The sequence below is a fragment of the Stenella coeruleoalba genome (genome assembly GCF_951394435.1).
Source record: "Stenella coeruleoalba genome assembly, chromosome: 3".
NCBI lineage: Eukaryota > Metazoa > Chordata > Mammalia > Artiodactyla > Delphinidae > Stenella > Stenella coeruleoalba.
In genome coordinates this window covers 130151192-130170033 of record NC_137148.1, presented here as the reverse complement: position 1 = coordinate 130170033, position 18842 = coordinate 130151192, and the positions used below count along the sequence as shown (strand labels likewise).

General features: G+C 51.3%; 2 protein-coding genes across 4 annotated transcripts in view; one reads left to right on the top strand and one right to left on the bottom strand.

Annotated features, from left to right (window-relative positions):
- CNOT8 (CCR4-NOT transcription complex subunit 8) overlaps positions 1-2254 on the bottom strand; it is a 55354-nt gene extending 53100 nt beyond the window's left edge. For 2 of the 3 annotated variants that reach the window (XM_079916241.1, XM_079916242.1), the window contains exon 1: positions 1417-2254. The gene's annotated coding sequence lies outside the window, so the exon portion shown is untranslated. The remainder of the gene's footprint in view (positions 1-1416) is intronic. The other variant, XM_079916243.1, reaches the window with a different exon arrangement.
- Positions 1-18756, top strand: part of FAXDC2 (fatty acid hydroxylase domain containing 2) — a 30505-nt gene extending 11749 nt beyond the window's left edge. Inside the window, exons 2-9 of the mRNA XM_079916239.1 lie at positions 202-249; positions 2278-2369; positions 2501-2604; positions 5911-6032; positions 10964-11169; positions 11661-11766; positions 12166-12332; positions 13116-18756. Coding sequence (XP_079772365.1) covers positions 202-249; positions 2278-2369; positions 2501-2604; positions 5911-6032; positions 10964-11169; positions 11661-11766; positions 12166-12332; positions 13116-13272 — 1002 coding nt within the window. The 3' untranslated portion in view covers positions 13273-18756. The remainder of the gene's footprint in view (positions 1-201; positions 250-2277; positions 2370-2500; positions 2605-5910; positions 6033-10963; positions 11170-11660; positions 11767-12165; positions 12333-13115) is intronic.
- Positions 18757-18842: the final 86 nt, after the last annotated feature.

Genomic DNA, 18842 nt, shown 5'->3' with positions numbered 1-18842 from the left:
CATGTAAATTTTAGAATCAGTTTGTCCGCCAGGGTTTTTTTTTGGTGGTTTTTTTTTTTTTTTTGTAACTCCCAGGTGATTTTAATGAGTTGCCGGCATTAAAAACCACTGCTGGCCATTCACCTTGACTCTCTCTATTCCTTACTTCCTTGGTTGCATGTGAAAATGACACCCAGGCTCACCTGTCCTTTTTCATTCCAGATGAAGGGAGAAGCTGGAAGTGTGCCACACAATGAGAAGCAAAAGCAGGTAAACGCGGGCACCTCACCCGCCAAACTGGTGAGAACGCAGCCAGTGACCCTTTCCACATCTGCACCTGCAGCATAACTGACAACACCCCCCCAAGGTTTCGGGATATATTAGCTGACACATCAGTGAAGTGCTCGCTTCAGTAGCTGAGCACAATCACTTGACTCCAGCTGCCTGATTATAACTCAAGCCCCTTTGCCCGCATGAAGGTAGCTGAAGAGCCCCGTAGCTGTCCCACCAAGGTCTCTTGGCCCTTAGAATGCCCCAGGCTCAGGCCTTTGGAACCACCCCTTTCTACAGCTGCTCTGGGGACAAGAGAGGCCCACTGGGGGCTGGGAACTGGGGGGTGGGAACCAGCTGTTGAGCCCAGATAACTTCTGTGCTGCATGCTCCTGCCCTTCCCAGAGACCTTTGTCCTGTCACTTTACCTGGCCCTCACGCTGCTAGAGAGAGAAAACACCACGATCCCTGAAAACACATCTAATCTTACATGTGAAATCGAGGTTTTAAATTTGACTTGGCTTGATCTGATTAAACTCAAATGAAAAATTCCTAGTGAATCTGGAAAGCTCAGGAAAAGGGTCCTTTGAATCCTAAAAAAGGACTAATTGCAAAAGCCCAAGATGAACTGTCTGGCAAATTTGGGGGTGACCTTTGAGCAGCCTGTATAAAAGAACAAGTTTCTGTGGTCTTGGTGATCCAGCCCTTAACGGGGGGAGACAGAGAGAGAGAGAGGGAAACAGAACGTCATTTTCAGAGCTCAGAGAGAGAGAAGGTCATTTTTCAAACCTCAGGACCCGAGTAGACCTTTAAAAACATTTCACTAGCCATGGAAAACGACTTACTAACTTCTGATCAAAAGTGGGATAGGGTAATCAGAGAAGAAAAGAGTCAGTGCAGAGTCAGGTTGCTCTGAATGAGTCAGTCAAAACGGTCTGCTCCTTTAGATCTCCAAAGGCTGGATTAAAACCTGGCCCCCTATTAGATCAGCTTCCCCTACAACAGTGTATGTGACCTGGTTCACTAACTGCACACACGTATAGGGACCACCACCTCCAGTCCTCTCCCACGAAAGAATATTAGCAGACTGCATCTGGGCGTAGAAACATAGGCTGTGATGGACATTTGTCACTCCTGCCCAAGGTACTATAGAAATTGGTGACACACCTGGCAGCCAGGGTTTTCCTTCCGCAAGTCTGGGACCTGCTGGTTGACCATCGAGCTCGCAATGACCACTGTTTTAGGCTTTCGGAGGAGAACATGTAAGGACCGCCCAGTGATGGCCAGCGGTCTGTTCTTTGCCCCTAGAAGCCATCATTGTCCCGTTCAGCTGGCAGCCCAGCCTAATATCTCTGGAAGGCAGAGGACATATTACAAGTCAGAAAATATGTTTATTTACTCTTTTCTTCAAGGGCAAAAGGGTGATGGGCATGGGAAAATAGGCCTGGCTCAGGAACACAGTTGAAGTCCCTGTGGCCTCATCAAGGATTCTGCAGATCCTTCTGTGATGGCCATCCCAGCTCCGCCTGTCCATTGGAATTAGCTGGGGACCTTTAAAAGACAGGGAGGCCCAGCCCCACCTCCCCTGCCCCGGCAGAGACTCTTATGTAATCGGGCTGGGGAGTAACGCGGATACTGGGAGTTTTTGAAAGCTCCCAGGTGATTCCAATGTACAAATAATCTGCATCTCTGTTCAACAAGAAGACTGGTCATGAAATCCCATGGCTCTCGGAAGGCTCACCTGTCCTTCTCCGGGTGACGCAACTGCATGCTAGATTCTCTGGATCAGGTTTGCTCTCTTCCCTCCCCCAGCCTTAAGCTCTAACTTTCATACTCACCTCCGCACACAGCCTGAGAGCTCTTGATAAGGAAGAGCCTTCCCACGGAAGTTGGGAAAAGGTCAGCAGATGCGCCATGGTGGCACGATCGAGATCCTGATGCCACCTCACTCCTGCCGGGCTTCAGCAGTGAGCTGCGTGTGAAGGCAGGAGGCTTGCTGGGACCTGACGCTTTCTTGTCCTCCCCTAGGAGGGACACATCTGGGGCTCCATGAGGAGGACGGCTTTCATCCTGGGCTCTGGCCTTCTCTTGCTTGTGGCCCTCTGGAACTCAGTCACATGGTGAGTCTTCTCGGCCAGCTCTGATTCGGGAGCTGGGGGCTGTGCGGTGGCGGTCTATGGGCAGAGCATGGATTTAGGAGCTGTCCACCCACCAGTCTTCACCCAGAAACATGAATGAGTTTTCTTTCAAGGCATCTTCAGAGATTTTGGGGTGCTTCTGGCTACTTCTGGCAAGCCCAGTGGGAGAGGCTGCTGTCTACGTTCGAAGGGAAGGAGTGGCTCCTCTACATTCTAGGTGAGATTCCCAGACCACCAGCACTTAGGGTTTGGGTACATGGTTATAGCTTAATTCTTTTTCTTTTGTTCTCTACTTTGGGACTTCTCAGTTTATTACCCTAAGGAATGAGGACTTAAAGTTTAAGGCAGTGGTAACCCCAGAGTGCTAAATTTGGGGGTTAATATGGAATGGATGTTTAAGGATATCTAAGAAAAGAAGTTGAGACACCTCCTCCATCCCCCCAAATAGAAAAATAAAAAAAGAAATCGTTTGTGTGAAAACGAATGCTTGTGAGAGCAGTAATCCTGCTTCTAGATGTCAGGTCCACAAGTGCAAAGGGCTGTTCTGTCTCATGTGAGGCTGTGTCCTTGGACCTGGTGCAATCTAGCTGGCTCTTGGGCCTTGACAGCAAGTGTTCACTCAAAATTTATTTACTGACAGTGCCAAAGCCTGAAAGCAAGCTCAAAACATAGTAGAAGAAAAAACCTATTTTAACATAGGTATTTATGACAGCATTATCTACAATAGTGACTGTCCGCCGTCATACATTCATTCACTCACATAATATTTATTAAGTTATTCTGTGCCAAACTCATTTGTAGGATATAGAGATATTTAAGATAAAATATTAAGGTAAAATGTCTACCCTATTAAAAAACTATGTCACCGTTTGACTGGAAGAAAATTAATAACTACAAAACAAACAAACCTCAACCAAAAACACTTTGTCACAGTCTAGAATGGGAGATTAAAAAGTGTCAGTTGTCACAAAGCAAACATAGAAATAAAATGTTTCTGATGATTGCTTTCTTCTAGGAAGAGAACTCCGAAAATGGGCTGAATATTAAACATGACAGGTTAATGGAATCTTAAGCACTCATTGAAAAGAACAATGCAGATTGCAAATATACATGGGGAGCGTGGTGGGAAAACATTTTATATGTTTCTGTTACGATGATGGGAAAACCACCTAACACCTCAGTGATAAGCAAATACCAGAGAGAAAATATATTTGCCATTTGAAATGTTAGAACTGGAAAACAGTTCAAGATCACCTCTTGTGATTTTCATTCGGTATATTCCTCCAGGAGCCCTTGGATTGACACGTAGGCAGGCACCTCGAAGGGTGGCCTGCTAGGCAACAACCAACCTAAGTTTTTTTTTTTTTTCAAAATAAAGTTTCTTATTTCTGAGGATAAAAGTAAATACATGCTCACTTAAATAAAATAAATAAAAATCACACAATTCAAATAAGCATAAAGAAGGTGAAAATCACCTACCTCTCATATCCACGAAATAAGCACTGTTAGTATACTGCATATTTGGTTAAATTTAAAAGACATCTACTATTTTTTTTAATTTATTTATTTCTGGCTGCTTGTTTTGGATCTTCGTTGCCGCACACAGGTTTTCTCTAGTTGCAGAGAGAGGAGGCTAGTCTTCGTTGCGCTGTGCAGGCTTCTCACTGCGGTGGCTTCTCTTGTTGCGGAGCACAGGCTCTAGGTGCTCGAGCTTCAGGAGTTGTGGCTTGTGGGCTCTAGAGTGCAGGCTCAGTAGTTGTGGCTCACGGGCTTGGCTGCTCCTTGGCATGTGGGATCTTCCCAGACCAGGGCTCGAACCCGTGTCCCCTGCATCGACAGGTGTATTCTTAACCACTGAGCCACCAGAGAAGTCCCGACATCTACTATTTTTTTTAACTTTTTTTCATTGAATTGATTATGGACATCTTTCCATATCAACTGATATAGATTTGCTCAATATTGTAAGCTGTCCTGTCTATTCCATTGTGTGGAAATATTCTAATCAATTTAGTCCATTCTCTGGGAATTCGAGTGGTTAGGACTCCGTGCTTTCGCTGCCGTGGCCTGGATTCCATCCCTGGTCAGGGAACTAAGATCCGGGACATTTAGGTTACTTAAATGTTCTACTGTGCTTTTTTTTATTTGCTGAGATGGGCATTTATGTGCACGAGTGTGTGTATGTCTTTTCTTTCTTCCCCTCTTTCTGTCTTTGTCTCTCTGTCTCTGTCTTGGTCTGTCACTCTGATCTTTTCCTCACTTCAGATACTGCCAAACTGCCCTGAGGATGTTTGAGCCAATCCCATTTCCTCACAGTGCTAGCCAAGTATTTTTCAGGTATCAACTGCCACACGGCACAGTGATTGATGGAGCAAGAAGGGTACTGGAGGAAGAATGCAGAGACAGAGAATTAAGTTAAACAGCCTTGCTCCTTGGAATATTGCAATTAGAGGAGGCGGCAAATCAAGGAAAAATAAAGTTAAGAGTACAAGAGTTAGGCAACACTACAACGTCACTTGAATAACTGCCAACGGGGGTGGACAAAGCGCTTATTTGTTCACAGGAGGAGAACAGAAATACTTGGGATGACTTCATGGAAAAGTGGGAAGTGGGGCCAAAAGCCCTATCTAGATTTGTGTTGATCGGTATTTTCTAAAATACCCGGCAGCACATCAGTTCTATCGGAGGTTAATGGGTGGGGAGACCATACGACTTATCATCGAAATGGGACATTGTGAGAATAAAGGAGGGGTTATTAATCATGATGGATATGATGGATACATACTGAAATTGTCCTGGGCAGACAGGGACGAATGGCCAGTCTATTCTCAGATGTTCTGAGAAGACAGAGTGCTGGGTAAAGAAAAGCCTGAGAAAGGTTGAATTTAACAAAGTCAAACAGGAATTCTCAGAGCTGTGACCACACTTGTCTGGACCCTGACTCTCCAAGAAGGTAGGGTGTGAAGACTGTTTTAACCAAGGAGCCCCTTGAGAGGTAGGTTTTCCACTTTGGAAAATGCTCACTGGATGCCTGAAGTACCCCTGCTCATGTCATCATAAGGTCATGGGGATTGGGGAACCCACGTGCCCGTGGTGAGCTGCACCATACCAAACTCCTCCTCTGCTTCTCCCTTTGCTTCTCCCTTCCTTGGCTATTCTTAAAGGGCTCAGTGGGCACAGACGCCCAAATGTCAACCGAAATTCATTTCTGTTTGGAGTGTATCATACATCTTACCATAGTTTTGTGTTGTTTTTTTCTCCAACCGCCTAGAAGGTTGTTGTCCCCGTTCTACAGCTAAGAAAAGAAATAGAGACACTCCTTAAGTGACCCATTCCAGTCCCCACAGCTGGTTTGTCACCCCAAGACTGAAGGCAGGCCCCCAGCCCCGAGCACCCAGACACCAAGGCCCTGGCAAGGGCCTGCCTACGACGCAGCCTCAGTTACCACCGAGCATGTGTTCGGGGAATACGTGCGCCGCCAGCTCCTGAAGTTGTCCTGACGTTTCCTTCTTCTTCCCAACCTCAGGTGCCACCCAGGTGCCCGTTCTGCTCTTCTGGACCGTCAGTGGACTTCTACTGGTGGTTGACACAACTGGAAAGCCTAACTTCATCTCCCGCTACCGAATTCAGGTCGGCAAGAATGACCCTGTAAGTGTTGCTGCAGCTTCTCCTGGTCAAGGCACAGAACGCAGGGGCTAAAGCCACATTCTCCAAATTCTGCTGGCTGGCCCAGGAGAGACCGGGGCGGGTGGGAACCAAGTGATTCTGTACAAGGCTCCCTCAGGTTAGAAGATTAGAGAGAGGAAATAATATGACATTAGCCAGCCAGCCAAGACTAATGTCAGTCAAAACTAATCTTCTGGCTCCCAGGCCTGGCTCTCTACCTGCCTGTGCTGGCCTACGGCACTGTGGCCAGCATTTTAGGAACAGAAATGATTGTCTCAGCCCAGCACTGGACCGAGTCCCAGATATGTCAGGTAGGTCTCCACCTATCCATGGGAGAAGGGACAGCAATAACTAGATGCTGAAAACACGGATAACAGCTGCCCTTGTGAGAGAGGGACACAGCTGCTGAAACAACGCATAACCCCACTATCATATTAATTGTGAATGTGTCGGTGGTGGTGGTTTTTTAAGCAGGTCCTCCTTCCTGATTATTCAGTACCACCAATAGTACGTAGGTCATCCATGGTAAACAAGGCCTGGACCTTGCTGACAAGGAACTCCTGGCCCCGAAGGAGAGAAAAAGCCAAGCACGTATCTTGGATGGACACAGGCCGGGGAATTGAGCCCCACTGTTCACTGCTCCCTGAGCCTGGCTTGCCTGCTTAGCGCTCTGACAACCTCAGAAGCCTTTTCTTACACAACAAGGAAGAAGTTGATTCTTAAACCCAGATTTTTTTACCCCAGCTCCACCAAAACCACATCCTGGCTTCCTTCCCAGACAAGACAATCATTTTCTTTTCTTTTTTTTTTTTTTATAAATTCACTTATTTATTTGTTTCTATTTTTGGCTGCGTTGGTTCTTCGTTGCTGTGCGCAGGCTTTCTCTAGTTGTGGCGAGCGGGGGCTACTCTGCGTTGCGGTGCGCCGGCTTCTCATTGCAGTGGCTTCTCTGGTTGCAGAGCACGGGCTCCAGGCTCTAGTTGTGGCACGTGGGCTCAGTAGTTGTGGCACACGGGCTTAGTTGCTCCGCGGCATGTGGGATCTTCCCGGACCAGGGCTCGAACCTGTGTCCCCTGCATCGGCAGGCAGATTCTTAACCACTGCGCCACCAGGGAAGCCCAGACAATCATTTTTAATTATCTGTCCAGGTGCCTGAGTGAGTCACCTCAGCTCTCAGGGAATTCTACCCAGGCCAGCACTCTAGAAAGCAGAGTGGCTGAGAAATAGTGCCCTTGATCCAGGCTTTCAGGACCATCCCTTCCTGAACCAGAGCTACTGGCCTGGCTCACTTGAGACGGCAGGGGGCTCCTCCATGCCCAGCTCAGCAGGCAGGGACCAGAGCCAAAGGGTTAAAAGCAGGGCTTGTTCCTTGAGAACGTTTCACCTGTCAGACCACGGAGGTCTCCTTACCAGGCACCACTGACTGAATGCGTACATTCAAGGCCAAGTACTGTAAACATCTTCATCATTCAGAAGAGAAAACAGAGGCTCTGAAATGTGACATGGCTTAGAACCATGATTCACACTCAAGTTTTGTGACACCAGGGCTTGTGCCCTGAACCACCAGGCCACATCAGCTCTCAAGAGAATCACCTAGCGCAATAAACTTCACAGTCTACCATGAATGGAGGGCCACACAGGGAAGGTCTCGTGGCATTTGGCAGAAGCTGAGGTTCAGAAAGGTGCACTGACTAGTTCAAGGTTAGACTGTTCTTGGAAAGCTCGTCTCATCTGCTCCTACACTGTGTGCACCTCAGGTAGTCACACAAGTAAGAAGGAAGCCCCAGATGCCATTTCATCTTCGGCCCATTCCAAGAAGGTCTGACCCCTGACCTAAGACATCAGAAACAGGTCATCGAGTGGGACCTGAACGCAACGGCATTCATAGGACACCACCAGCCACCCCCGCCGCCCGGCTCTGGGTACCCTCCCACTCTCCCGGACTGGATGGCTAGTTCACGCCTCTCCTCCCTCCTCAGATCCTCAACACCTCTGCGCGTCACCTCCTCCCAGAGGGTGGCCTTGCTTCAAGCAGAAGACAGCTCCCCCAGCCGTGCACCACCGCAGGCTGGGGGCAGCACTTGCGCACACGCTCTGACTGCCCACCTGCTGCAGCCCGTGGCCTCTCTCTGGTCCTACTCCAGCCCGTTCCTCCACTGTCTGCACGCTACACCCAGCACCTCTTGTTTACTCCAGCAAGTTGCTCCAGCAATTCTTCCTTCTCTTTCTTTTGTCCTTTTTTTTTCTTCCTCTTCTGGATTTTACTCTCTGGCTTATTACAAACCTGCTATAATTTTTCCCAGCTTAAAACCAAACCAAAACCAAAAACCTTGCGTCCATCTCCCATACTCACTCCCACTCATATTTTTGGTCCCCTTTGCAGCAAAGCTCTTTAAAGGGTTGTCTATACAGTTTCTGATTTCTCCCTGTCCACTGTCTTTTCCCAAAATTTCAGAATTATGAAAAATTGAAAACACGTATACAGAAGTGGAAAAGGTAGTAGTACCCTGATCACTCATTTATATACCACCTAGATTCTCCAGTCTTGTCTTAAACATTTTACAATATGTGCTTTTTCTGTATATAAAACTATAAATATCTATGCATCTATAATTTTTTGCTTCATCATTTGAAGCTAAGTTCAGACACCATAAAACTCTAAATCCTTCAGCCTGCACCTCCTAAAATAATCACAAAACAATCCTCTCACCTCCTCTAGAAACCTCCTAGCGTCAGGCCTTCACCTCCACCGCTCCACCACGATTGTCCTGGGCTAGGTCACCAGTGCTCCTGTCGCAGGCTTGTCTCATTAGACCTACCAGGGCCGTCTCCACAAGTTGCTCATGCCGCATCCTGTTGTAGCTTCTTATACCGGCTGCCAAGGCCCCCCTGTGTCCTCACAGCTCGCCACTCACCCCTTCACAGCCTCCTTTCTGGATCCTCCCCAGCCTAACCTCCCCACCCTGTTTACGCTGACGCCCAGGGCACAGCCTCGTCGTCTTCTGTCCTCATCCCCTCGGCGTCATGACTTTAAATAACCGCCTCAACGCCAACAGCTCGCCAATTTACCTCTCGAGCTCAGAACTCTCTCCCGGTGCAGGACTAAACATCCAAATGCCTCCCTGACATCTCCAATGCAACATGACCCAAGGAGAATTCCTGCTTTCCCAGCCCCCAAAGCCTTTGATACCCACAGCCTCCCCAGTCTCAGCTGGGGAGCCTTTCAGTCCAGAGGCCTTGGAGTCACCCCTGACGACTGTCTTTCCCTCATACACCACATCCAATCTATCAGGAAACCCTATTGGCGCAATTTCCAAAGGGATCCAGGATCCAGCCCTTTCCCACCACCTCCATTGCCACCATCCTCTTAAATGTGTACTTTAGCACTTCTAGTCTTCCCGTTTGTATTCTTGGTCTCCTACTGTCTATTCCCAGCACAGCAGCCAGAGTAACCCTGTAAGATCCTGTCACTTCTCCGCTCACAACCTTGGGATGACCCTCACTTCTCTTGGAATAAAAGCCAAGGTCCTCAAAGTGGCCTACGGGGCCCTGTACGCACTGGCTCCTCCCTGCCTCTCTGACCTCCCCTCCCACTTCTCCCCACCTCACACCTCACTCTTCTCCAGCCAAGTACGCCAGGAGTGTGGCCTATCGTGGAGCCTTTTCACCAGCTCTTCCCTTTGCCAGAAGACACTTCCCCCAGATACCTGTTTCCCTCATCTTTGTTCAGATCTCACCATCTCAGTGAAGCCTACCCTGACCATTCTACTTAAAACGATAAGAGTATAAACTCAGTGAGGGCAGGAATCTTTTTGTTCACTGCTTCCTTCCCAGCACATAGAACACTGCCTGACACACAGAGGGTGCTCGATATCAGCTGAGTGAATAATCGCATGTCACACTCACCTCCTGGTCAAGGCTGCTAGAAGAGGTGTATGGCTTCCACTGTGGTGCTCTCAGACCAAGGCTGCCCAGACCTGGCTTCACCATGGGAGGAATTCTGGTCCATCAATACATGCAGGACATGGAAAAGGCAGAGGAACAGGCAGGCCTGAAGTATGAGGACCACGCTGAACCCGGCCGCACCTAGGAGCAGAAACCCTCCAGCTTGCAGACAGTTCTCAGGAGGGAATCCCCTTTGAGAATGCCAAACCAGTTCATCGGGACCAGCAAGTGACCTGTGGAGATGGGGCTATTCCCAGGAGCTCCAGGGCTCTGACAAAGGGAAGGGTCAGGGGTCACTGGTTCCCAAGGAAACGCTGGCTGTAGTCTTGAGGCTCGAAGGGATGAGCACGTAAGGCCAGCTCTCCACAGCGCTCTGGGGAGAATGCGCAGGCAGCCCCTCATCCTGACAGCCCCACCCTGAAAACCAGCAAGACCTGCTCACAGCAAGCGGGACAAGAGGCCAGATAGCAGCTCCCTGGCTCCCACCCAGGGAGGCTGGACCACACGAGGAGGCAGGCGACCCTGATCTCTGCACCTGGTCCTGGTCAAGGCTCTCTGGACGAGCAGGGACCAAAAGGCTGAAGAAGGAATGAAGCTGGGAGCCTTCTCCAAGCACCCTGGAGGCTCCCCAAGATGCCTGTCGGGAGTCCGTGGGGTTGGGCCTGGCCAGAGAAATGGGGAGGACGGTGGTGGAAGCTGCAGAAGCAGGAAGGAGCAGGCAGCTTCAGGCAGAAACTAAGGCCGGGGGAGGGGAGTTTCCAAAGGCAGGGCATTACCAGGCGGTTCCATCCCTGGGCCGGGCAGCACTCAGGGGTTGCTGGCTACAGGCAGACATCACTCTTAGCATCCAGCCCCGAGCGAGGGCCTCCCGAGAGCTGCTCACAGAGGAGCCTGGTTCCTAGAAGGGAAAGACCTACTTCCCACACTCTCATCCACCTCCTTTCTTCCTTCTCCCCCCCCCCGGGCAGGTGGACCCCATGAAACTACGCCAGGCTATCCACACGGTTCTCTTCAACCAGTTTGTGATCTCTTTCCCCATGATGGTCTGGCTCTATCCCATCCTCAAGTTGGGGGGCGACCCCTGCCGCCGAGAGCTACCCACCTTCCACTGGTTCCTCCTGGAGCTGGCAGTCTTCACGCTGACTGAGGAAGTGCTGTTCTACTATGCACACCGGTGAGCGCTTTCCTTCCTGAGCACAGCCAGCTCCTCACTCTCCCAGGTTCACCCACCAACGGGGGTGAAACCTGGCCTCCTCGGAGTTGTAGGGGTGCGACCAACAGCACCTGGCATCAAGAGCCTCCCGCTAACTAGCTAACACGAAGACAACTCTTCGCTCCACCGCTGACGATGTGCGACCACCGACGAGGGTCCGGGATCTCCGTTCATGTGTGTGGCAGGGCAGTTTCCCATTCATCCCCTTGATTGAATCCTTTCTGGCCATCCTCCCTATTTTACAGCTCATACAACTGAGGTAGAGAGAGGCAACGTCACCAGAAGAACTCACAAGGCAGGGCTGTCGGAGCACCAATCCAGTGTGTTTTCACTGGATGTGAAACTTTGCTCCGTGGATATAACCCCAGTTCCTACCTTTGGTTTCTCGTGTTCTGGTGGGGCAGGGGGAGAGGGAGGTTGGCCGATTTATCAACTGTTAACTCTCTTCCCAGCCTCCTTCACCACCCAAAACTCTACAAGAAAATCCACAAGAAACACCACGAGTGGACAGCTCCCATTGGTGTGATCTCCCTCTACGCACATCCTATTGAGCATGTGGTGAGTAGAGCTCGGCTCCCCCAGAGGAAAGGGCAGCGGGCGCCAACCCCCTTCCCTAAGGTAGTCTCCTGCACAGAGCGGGATCACACTGGCTCTTTCTTCTGCCCATTCAACAGCTACCATTTGTTGTTGGCATATGCCGGGCGATGCTAGATGCCCAACATAAGTTATCTCATTTAATCCTCCCAACAACTGTGTAAATCCTCATTTTGCTAATGAGGAAGTTGAGGTTCAAACAGTTAATAACTTGTCCTAAGTTTCATGTCTGAAGGAGTCCAGCAAATCAAGTCCAGAAACTCATTCGGCTTCCCCAGATCTGGGTCAAGAAGTCTTCCCGGACACCCACCTGCGTCCCCTCCATCCCCTTGGGCCCCTCTTCGAACAGCCCTCTCCTTGCAGGTCTCCAACATGCTGCCGGCGATGGTGGGTCCCATCGTCATGGGATCCCACTTGTCCTCCATCACCATTTGGTTTTCTTTGGTCCTCATCATCACCATCATCTCCCACTGTGGCTACCACCTACCCTTCTTGCCTTCACCTGAATTCCATGACTACCACCATCTCAAGTAAGGCAACCCTCCCCACTGTGGGTCTCTGGGCAGTAGCCCCCACGTTGACTCCTAGAGCTCCTGACAGCAGACACCGGTGTCTCAGTTCAAATGCGGGTCTAGTGGAGAGCGAGGTCTGCAGGTGGGGACAAAGGTGACCATCCTGGGACCCAGATCACCTTGCCATTCTCTTTCTGTCTGATATTGGATCTTCCTGCCACTATGGGTCTTTAACCTGCATTTAGGTCCTGGACCCTTTGAGGATCTAGTGTAAGCCATGGGCACTACCAGGAAGATGCATACATGCATAGAATTCCCGTAGGCAATTCAACAGAAGCTGTCTGTGCACGCTCGGAAAGCCTCCAGGCTCGTCGGTGTGGCCTAGGAAACTCCTGCACCAGAATCACCTGAGATGCTTTCCTCAAATGCAGCCTCTTGGGTTCCACTCCAAATACACTGAATCAAAGCATCTGGGGGAGCAGGCCTTGGCACCTGCATTTAGTTGTGTTCCAGGGGATTCTGATGGAGGTGGTCCCAGAACCTACCTGAACAAGCTGGCTTTGCCCCAGGTTCTGAGTTGTGTACGTCGAAATCACAGAGAGCTTTCCAAACGAAGAGCATAGCTTTTCAGTCTGGAATGGCCCCAGGAATATGTGCACCACCGCCTGGGTTAACCGGAAGCAGGTGGGCAGCATGGTGGGGATGGGTGTGGGATAGGAGGGCTCAGAAATGTGTGCGAGGCTGGCACAGGTGAAATGAGCGTGAGCTCGCCCGCCTACAGCACCCTCCTCTCTCCTCCAGGTTCAACCAGTGCTATGGGGTCCTGGGGGTGCTGGACCACCTCCACGGGACTGACACTGTGTTTAAGCAGACCAAGGCCTACGAGAGACACATGATCCTGCTGGGCTTCACCCCGCTCTCCGAGAGCATCCCTGATCCCCCGAAGAAGATGGACTAAGACACGGCCCGAGTGCCATCCTAGCCGTGCCCTCTGCACGGTCTGCTAAGGTGGCCCGAGGCCTCCTGGTCGCACCTACCAACTCGCTCCTTCAGCCACGCACTCTGATGACAAACCACGAGGGCAGGGGGGAGGTCAGCCTCCTGGAAAAGCAGGCCCAAGGAGGGGACCAGGGCTCCCCCAACTACCCCTATCATCCCAAAGGGGACCAGGGATTGGCGTAACGAAAAAATATAGCTCCTTGGAATGGAGACCAGTCAGAGGGAAGAAGCCACTTTGACAGGGCTCCTGGGGGGTCCCCCTGGTCCTCTGCTGTGGAAGGGGAGAGGGACACCAGATGACTCCTTGGTAGCCCTGCCAAGACAGAGAATGACAAAGGTGGCAGGAGGCCGTGTGGCTCCAGCCATAGCTCCTCCTGATGCCAGGGGGTGGGAGAACCAGAAGATACTGCTTTGCCCCTTCCTGTCCCCAAAAGCCTCTCTCATTCTGTACTCAGGCCAGGGCCAGGACACCCTGGCAACGGTTCTGGGATCAAGTCCCCACTGCTTCCCGACACACACGCGCGCACACACACACGCACGCGCACACGCACAGACACACAGCGTGATAAAGACCCCACTTCAACTCTGCCCCACTGCAATTGGACATCACCCCTCTCTGAAAATACCAATCACAGGAGCTCCTCCTGTGATTACAACTGAGATACCAAAAAGAGGCGCAGACCACATCTCAATACCTTCAGCCACAGGCGGAAACCAAGGGCCAAACCCTGTGGCCCCGCTCAGCTGGGGCCCCCTTTTAGCCACAGAGGGTAGGGTCAGAGTTGCTGACCTTTGGGGACACCCAACTGAGGCCCCTAATTAGGCTCTCTGAGGCAGGACCAAAGGAGCTAGAACCCTCTTCCTCCACTAAAGCAAGAAATACACGGCCGCACAGCGGGTAAAATCCTTACTTCCCCCTCAAATGATGAACCAGTTGTTTCAGCACCATTTTTACAGGATGACTTTAGCAGTAATGCCTTTTCCAATGAGACCTTATTGTCTACCACAAAACCACAGAGCTGCCCAGGTGGAAGCAGTCCCCACCCTGGGTTCGCTCAGCTGCTTCTGACATTGCCAGGAACCCTGTGGCTCCCAGTACCAACGTGAAGACACTGATTTGCAAGGCCACCATTATAGTTTCCAAAGTCTGATATTCTCCTGAACATTCAGTTCTCCTCTGTCCAGAAAACCACCCGCTGTAGTTTTATAAAATACTTTAACATCTGATAGGGCCACATCTCCAGGCAGAGCTATCAAAGAGGACGACCTCCTGCCACGGGCCCTATCTCCCCAGAGGACCTGCCCAAGAGGCCGACCAGGCGCTTAGCAGGCAGCGTCCTCCTCGGGCCTGGGTGGGCCCAGCCCCCTCCCTGGGACCGCATGCCCTTCGCTTGAGCACAGCTCCTGGTGCACCAGTGCTGGACGTGCTCATAGCTGCTGACCTGCACCCACAACCTGTCCTACGAATAAACAAACAGTTGGAAAACAGTCCCTCTTCAGTGCACTGAGCGAGGGTCGGGAATGAGGAGTGCGGAGGAAGAGGAAGAATGGCGGTCTCTCCTTTTAACATCTGTAGACCTGGAGGTACTGCTGGGGCGCAGAGGGGCGAGGGGCCTCGTTCTCTCACCCTTTTTCTTAGGCAGGTCGCTGGGCCTGGCCCCGACACTGGCTACCAAATAGCCTCAAGGAAAGGTCGAGGTCTCAACACTGGCAGCAGAGAATGTGCATGTGAATGGAGAAAGGATGGAAAACAAACCCGTCTCCTTTGCAGTGGATACTTGGGTTTTTGTCTCCCTACGTGAGTCGTTCCGGCATCACGACCACACGGTGTCTGTGCGCCACAGCAGCACAAGGAAATACTCTGTGGCTTCTTCCAGAGTATTCCCAGCAAGCTGTGGAAGGAATGAATGTCTTCCTCTTCCCAGAGCGGCCCGCAGAAGCCCTGCCCACTGTCTCCTAGCCTCACCTTTGGCCCCTGCGGGCCATCGGTGCTCTTAAAGTTCCTGTTCACCTGACACAAGGTGGAATTGTCTGGAAAACCATTTCAGATGGGAAGTCAAGTGCCAGGCCCAGGAGACAAACAGCTGTCAGGGAATGAGTAAACAAGGCTCACGTTCAGTTTTGTAATGACACCCCAAGGTCAGGCCGGCATTCAGACTGTTATCACGGCTGGTGCCTGGCCTCACGGGCCAGGGAGAGGCACCAGCGGCTCAGGGGCCGGTCCCGGTGGGAGCGCTCATCCTTCCTTCCCCGGCGTCAATCCTCAGGGCTCCGTGGCCGACCTGGATTCCACAGGGCCAGAGTGTTGGTCCCTCCTTTATACCCCGCAGGGAAGTCTGTCCAGTGAGGAGTCACAGCAACTTGTATCTTCCTGGCTGTGCCCTGACACCATGCCAAGCCACAGCCAGTGCCTGAAGTCCTGGAATTCCAGCTGCTGGAATGGTGTCGCTCTGGTCTGTGGCACTGCCTACAGCTGCCCCATCTCACTTGAGACACGAGGCGGACATGAATTCGAGGCTGGCAGAAGCTCTCCGTATCTCCGAGGAAACACCTGGAAGCACTAGCAGCCGTAGAAGCTGTGTCGGAGCCCCTGCCCTGGGCAGACTCCCCGACAGCACAGTGGCAGAGCCCCGCAGAGGTTTCCTGTGCACATCCCGAGCGCAGGCTCCTCTGCATCTGCGGTCGGAAGGAGAACCAGGCTCCACCCCACACCCCCAACAGCTGCACCCCTCATGGGAGACCAGCCAGGCTTTTGCCTTTTCAAGTTTTTATTTTTATACATTTTTTTGTATTAAAAAGAAAAGCATAATTACCACAAATTACAAACGACTAAAGCAGGACTAGAATAATGAATGAATCACTTCAGCCTGGAAAGCAGATACTCTCAATAATATTAATGTTATAATACAAGCTCATTCAAGTATTTTACATTTTTTTGTCCTTGTAAGTGTGATATCCTAGCACATGGTAAAGATAACGTACTATGAGCATAAGGTGGAACCTTCTCCGCAAAGCCGGTGACAAGTTTTCCTCTCCAGTCAGAAATGGGCTGTATGCTCTTATCTTCTCTGCCTCTGCTATCAACACGGCTGAAGGAGAGGGTGGGGCTGGGGCACATCCCGGGCCCTGCGCACACAGGAGAGACCTGGGGCCCCCCGCTCAGGAGGCACCAGGCGATTCAGACCGCTCTACCCAGGCTTCTGGCAAAAAACCACCACCCTCCCTATAAGCTAGTTGTCCTTCCTGCCCCTCCTCCCCACTGCCAGGGCTTTCTGAGCAACTTTCTTTTCAAAAACCAATCATCAGGAAAGGGAAAAAAAGAGCTACAATAGAACAAAACAAAAACATAACAACTTTGACACGGGGGGCTCTGCACCTGGATCTGAGCCCAAGGGGTCCAGGCTGGGGCAGGGTCGGGCAGCCCCTCTCTCCTGGTAGTGCCTTTACTCCCAGATTCAGGAGAGCACGAGAGAAACCTGCCCCTTAGCAGGGCCGAGGTACACAGACCTTCTGATGTTTGATGCCCAAAGGCTGTGTTGGCATGGACCAATCTTGGAAGGGAACAGGATGAACAGAAGGATTTGGGCAGGCTGTTGCTTTGTGTCTCCGATCTTGGATCCCCATGGAGGATGGTGCTTGTCACAGATACATCGGTCCTAAATTCAAGTGTCTTCAGAAAGTGAAGATGTAAACTACTCTTTGCAACATTAACTCCGAACATGTTACAAAAAAAAAAAAAAAAGGAAAGAAAAAAAGGAAGAAAAAAGCCCCCCCCACCCCAGCCTGTGTTGAGATGACGTCCTCACCTCCCCACCCAAAAGGGGCTTCCTCTTTGTGGGGTGTCTGTGGGGAGGATCAGGGAGAGGATGGCAGCCCCCTGGCCTGGGAGTAAACTCTAGATAAGAACAGCCTTTCCCCATACTCCCAAGGCTTCCTTGTGCCCCCAAACCCAGCAGAGGACTAACACTGAGGTTTCTGTGGTGCTGGATACAGTACAGGGCCGAGCAACCCAAAGGAAAGAAAGAGGCAATGAAGGGAAGGAGGAGGGCGTCCAGTGTCTGGCACATTGTGGGGCAGGCACCAGATTGGGCAGGGAGAGGCCTCAAACCCCACTGTCAGAGCAGAGACCAGACACTCATCCTTGGCTTTCGAGACAACCGGCTCACAGGAACTAAGATGGGCTTCCCCATACTAACTGCTGGGAGGCCAGAGATGGGGGAGGGCACAGGCCAAAGCAATGAGGTGCCCAAGACACAGGGCAAGCCCTAGCCAGCCTGAGATACTGTCTCCGACTCCCAGCTTTAGGGCCCGACAGAGGAAGCAGTTGACAAGGGCCAAGAGGCGTGAGCACATGACCACCACCACCCTGTGGTGAGCGTGTTGGCATACCCGCACCCAGCCCCGTTTGTGAGGGTCAGTTTTGGGTCACCCTCCCTAGCTCTGGATGCCAGGAGACTCCAGCCATTCCACTGTCATTCACAGCCCAAGTCAAGCAGTCAGTGGCTGGAGAAGTCAGGTATACTCTATGTCCACATATACCTTCCTGCCACAGGGCTTCTCCAACTGGCAGGACCCCCCCCCCCCACCCTCAAAGCCTCCTCAATCTCTCGTTCCCAGGCCGGGTCAACTGGAGGGTGGGCAGAGATGGCTTGCAGAGGGGGCGGGGCGCAAGATGGGGATACCCACCCGGCCCAAGGGAGGAGAACGGCATCTCTCTCCACCTTTTAAGAGACAAAGCCTCCTCGAGGTCTCAGAGATCTATCAAGGGAACGCAAGAAAGGTTTCCAAGCCTCAGCTGCCAAGTGTTCACCTTTCCCCTCTGAGGTAGGGGAGACAGTCAAGCCGAGGACGAGTGTGTCCCAGATCCAGGCCAACGCTGTCCTCCAACAGTCTGAAGCAAACTTGGCCTTGGCGTTCCAAGGGTAGGATGAAGGGTGTCACGGCAGGACGGGCCCTGGCGTGAGGCAACAGCAAGCAGAGCAAGGACACGACAGTGGCAGCAGTGTACAGACACGGGACGTCAGCTTCAAATGATGCAACAGCGGAGATATTCTGGGCACGGCTCTGATCTGAGCCGCCCCCAACTCTCTTGCCTACAGGCAGGAGGCACTGTACATGCAACTCAATCCAGAGACAGATTCTAGTCAATCCAGCCCAGGCACATCCAGAGAAGGTGGGAGCTCTTCGAGTTGACTCCACCGAGGAAAACAGGCATTTGGGTATTTCAGATTCCCACTCCACAATAAGGCAACTTTTAAAAAAATACTATTTCCAAGAACAAAACAAGAAAATTCCAAGGGTAGGGGAAAGACATCACTTTCTGTGGATTAGGTGGGGGTTTTCTGATGGTTTTTTTTGGTCTTTTATGGTCGATTTTGTCTTTTTTTTTTTTTTTCTTTTCCATTTTCCCAAGGATGGAAAGGTCAGAGAAAAATAAAATAAATCATCTTTCAATAGTCTCTTCTGGTACGAGCAGCGTCTCTCTGGGCTGGGGAGTAAGGGGCATGGGGGGAGGGGAGTGGAGAGAGG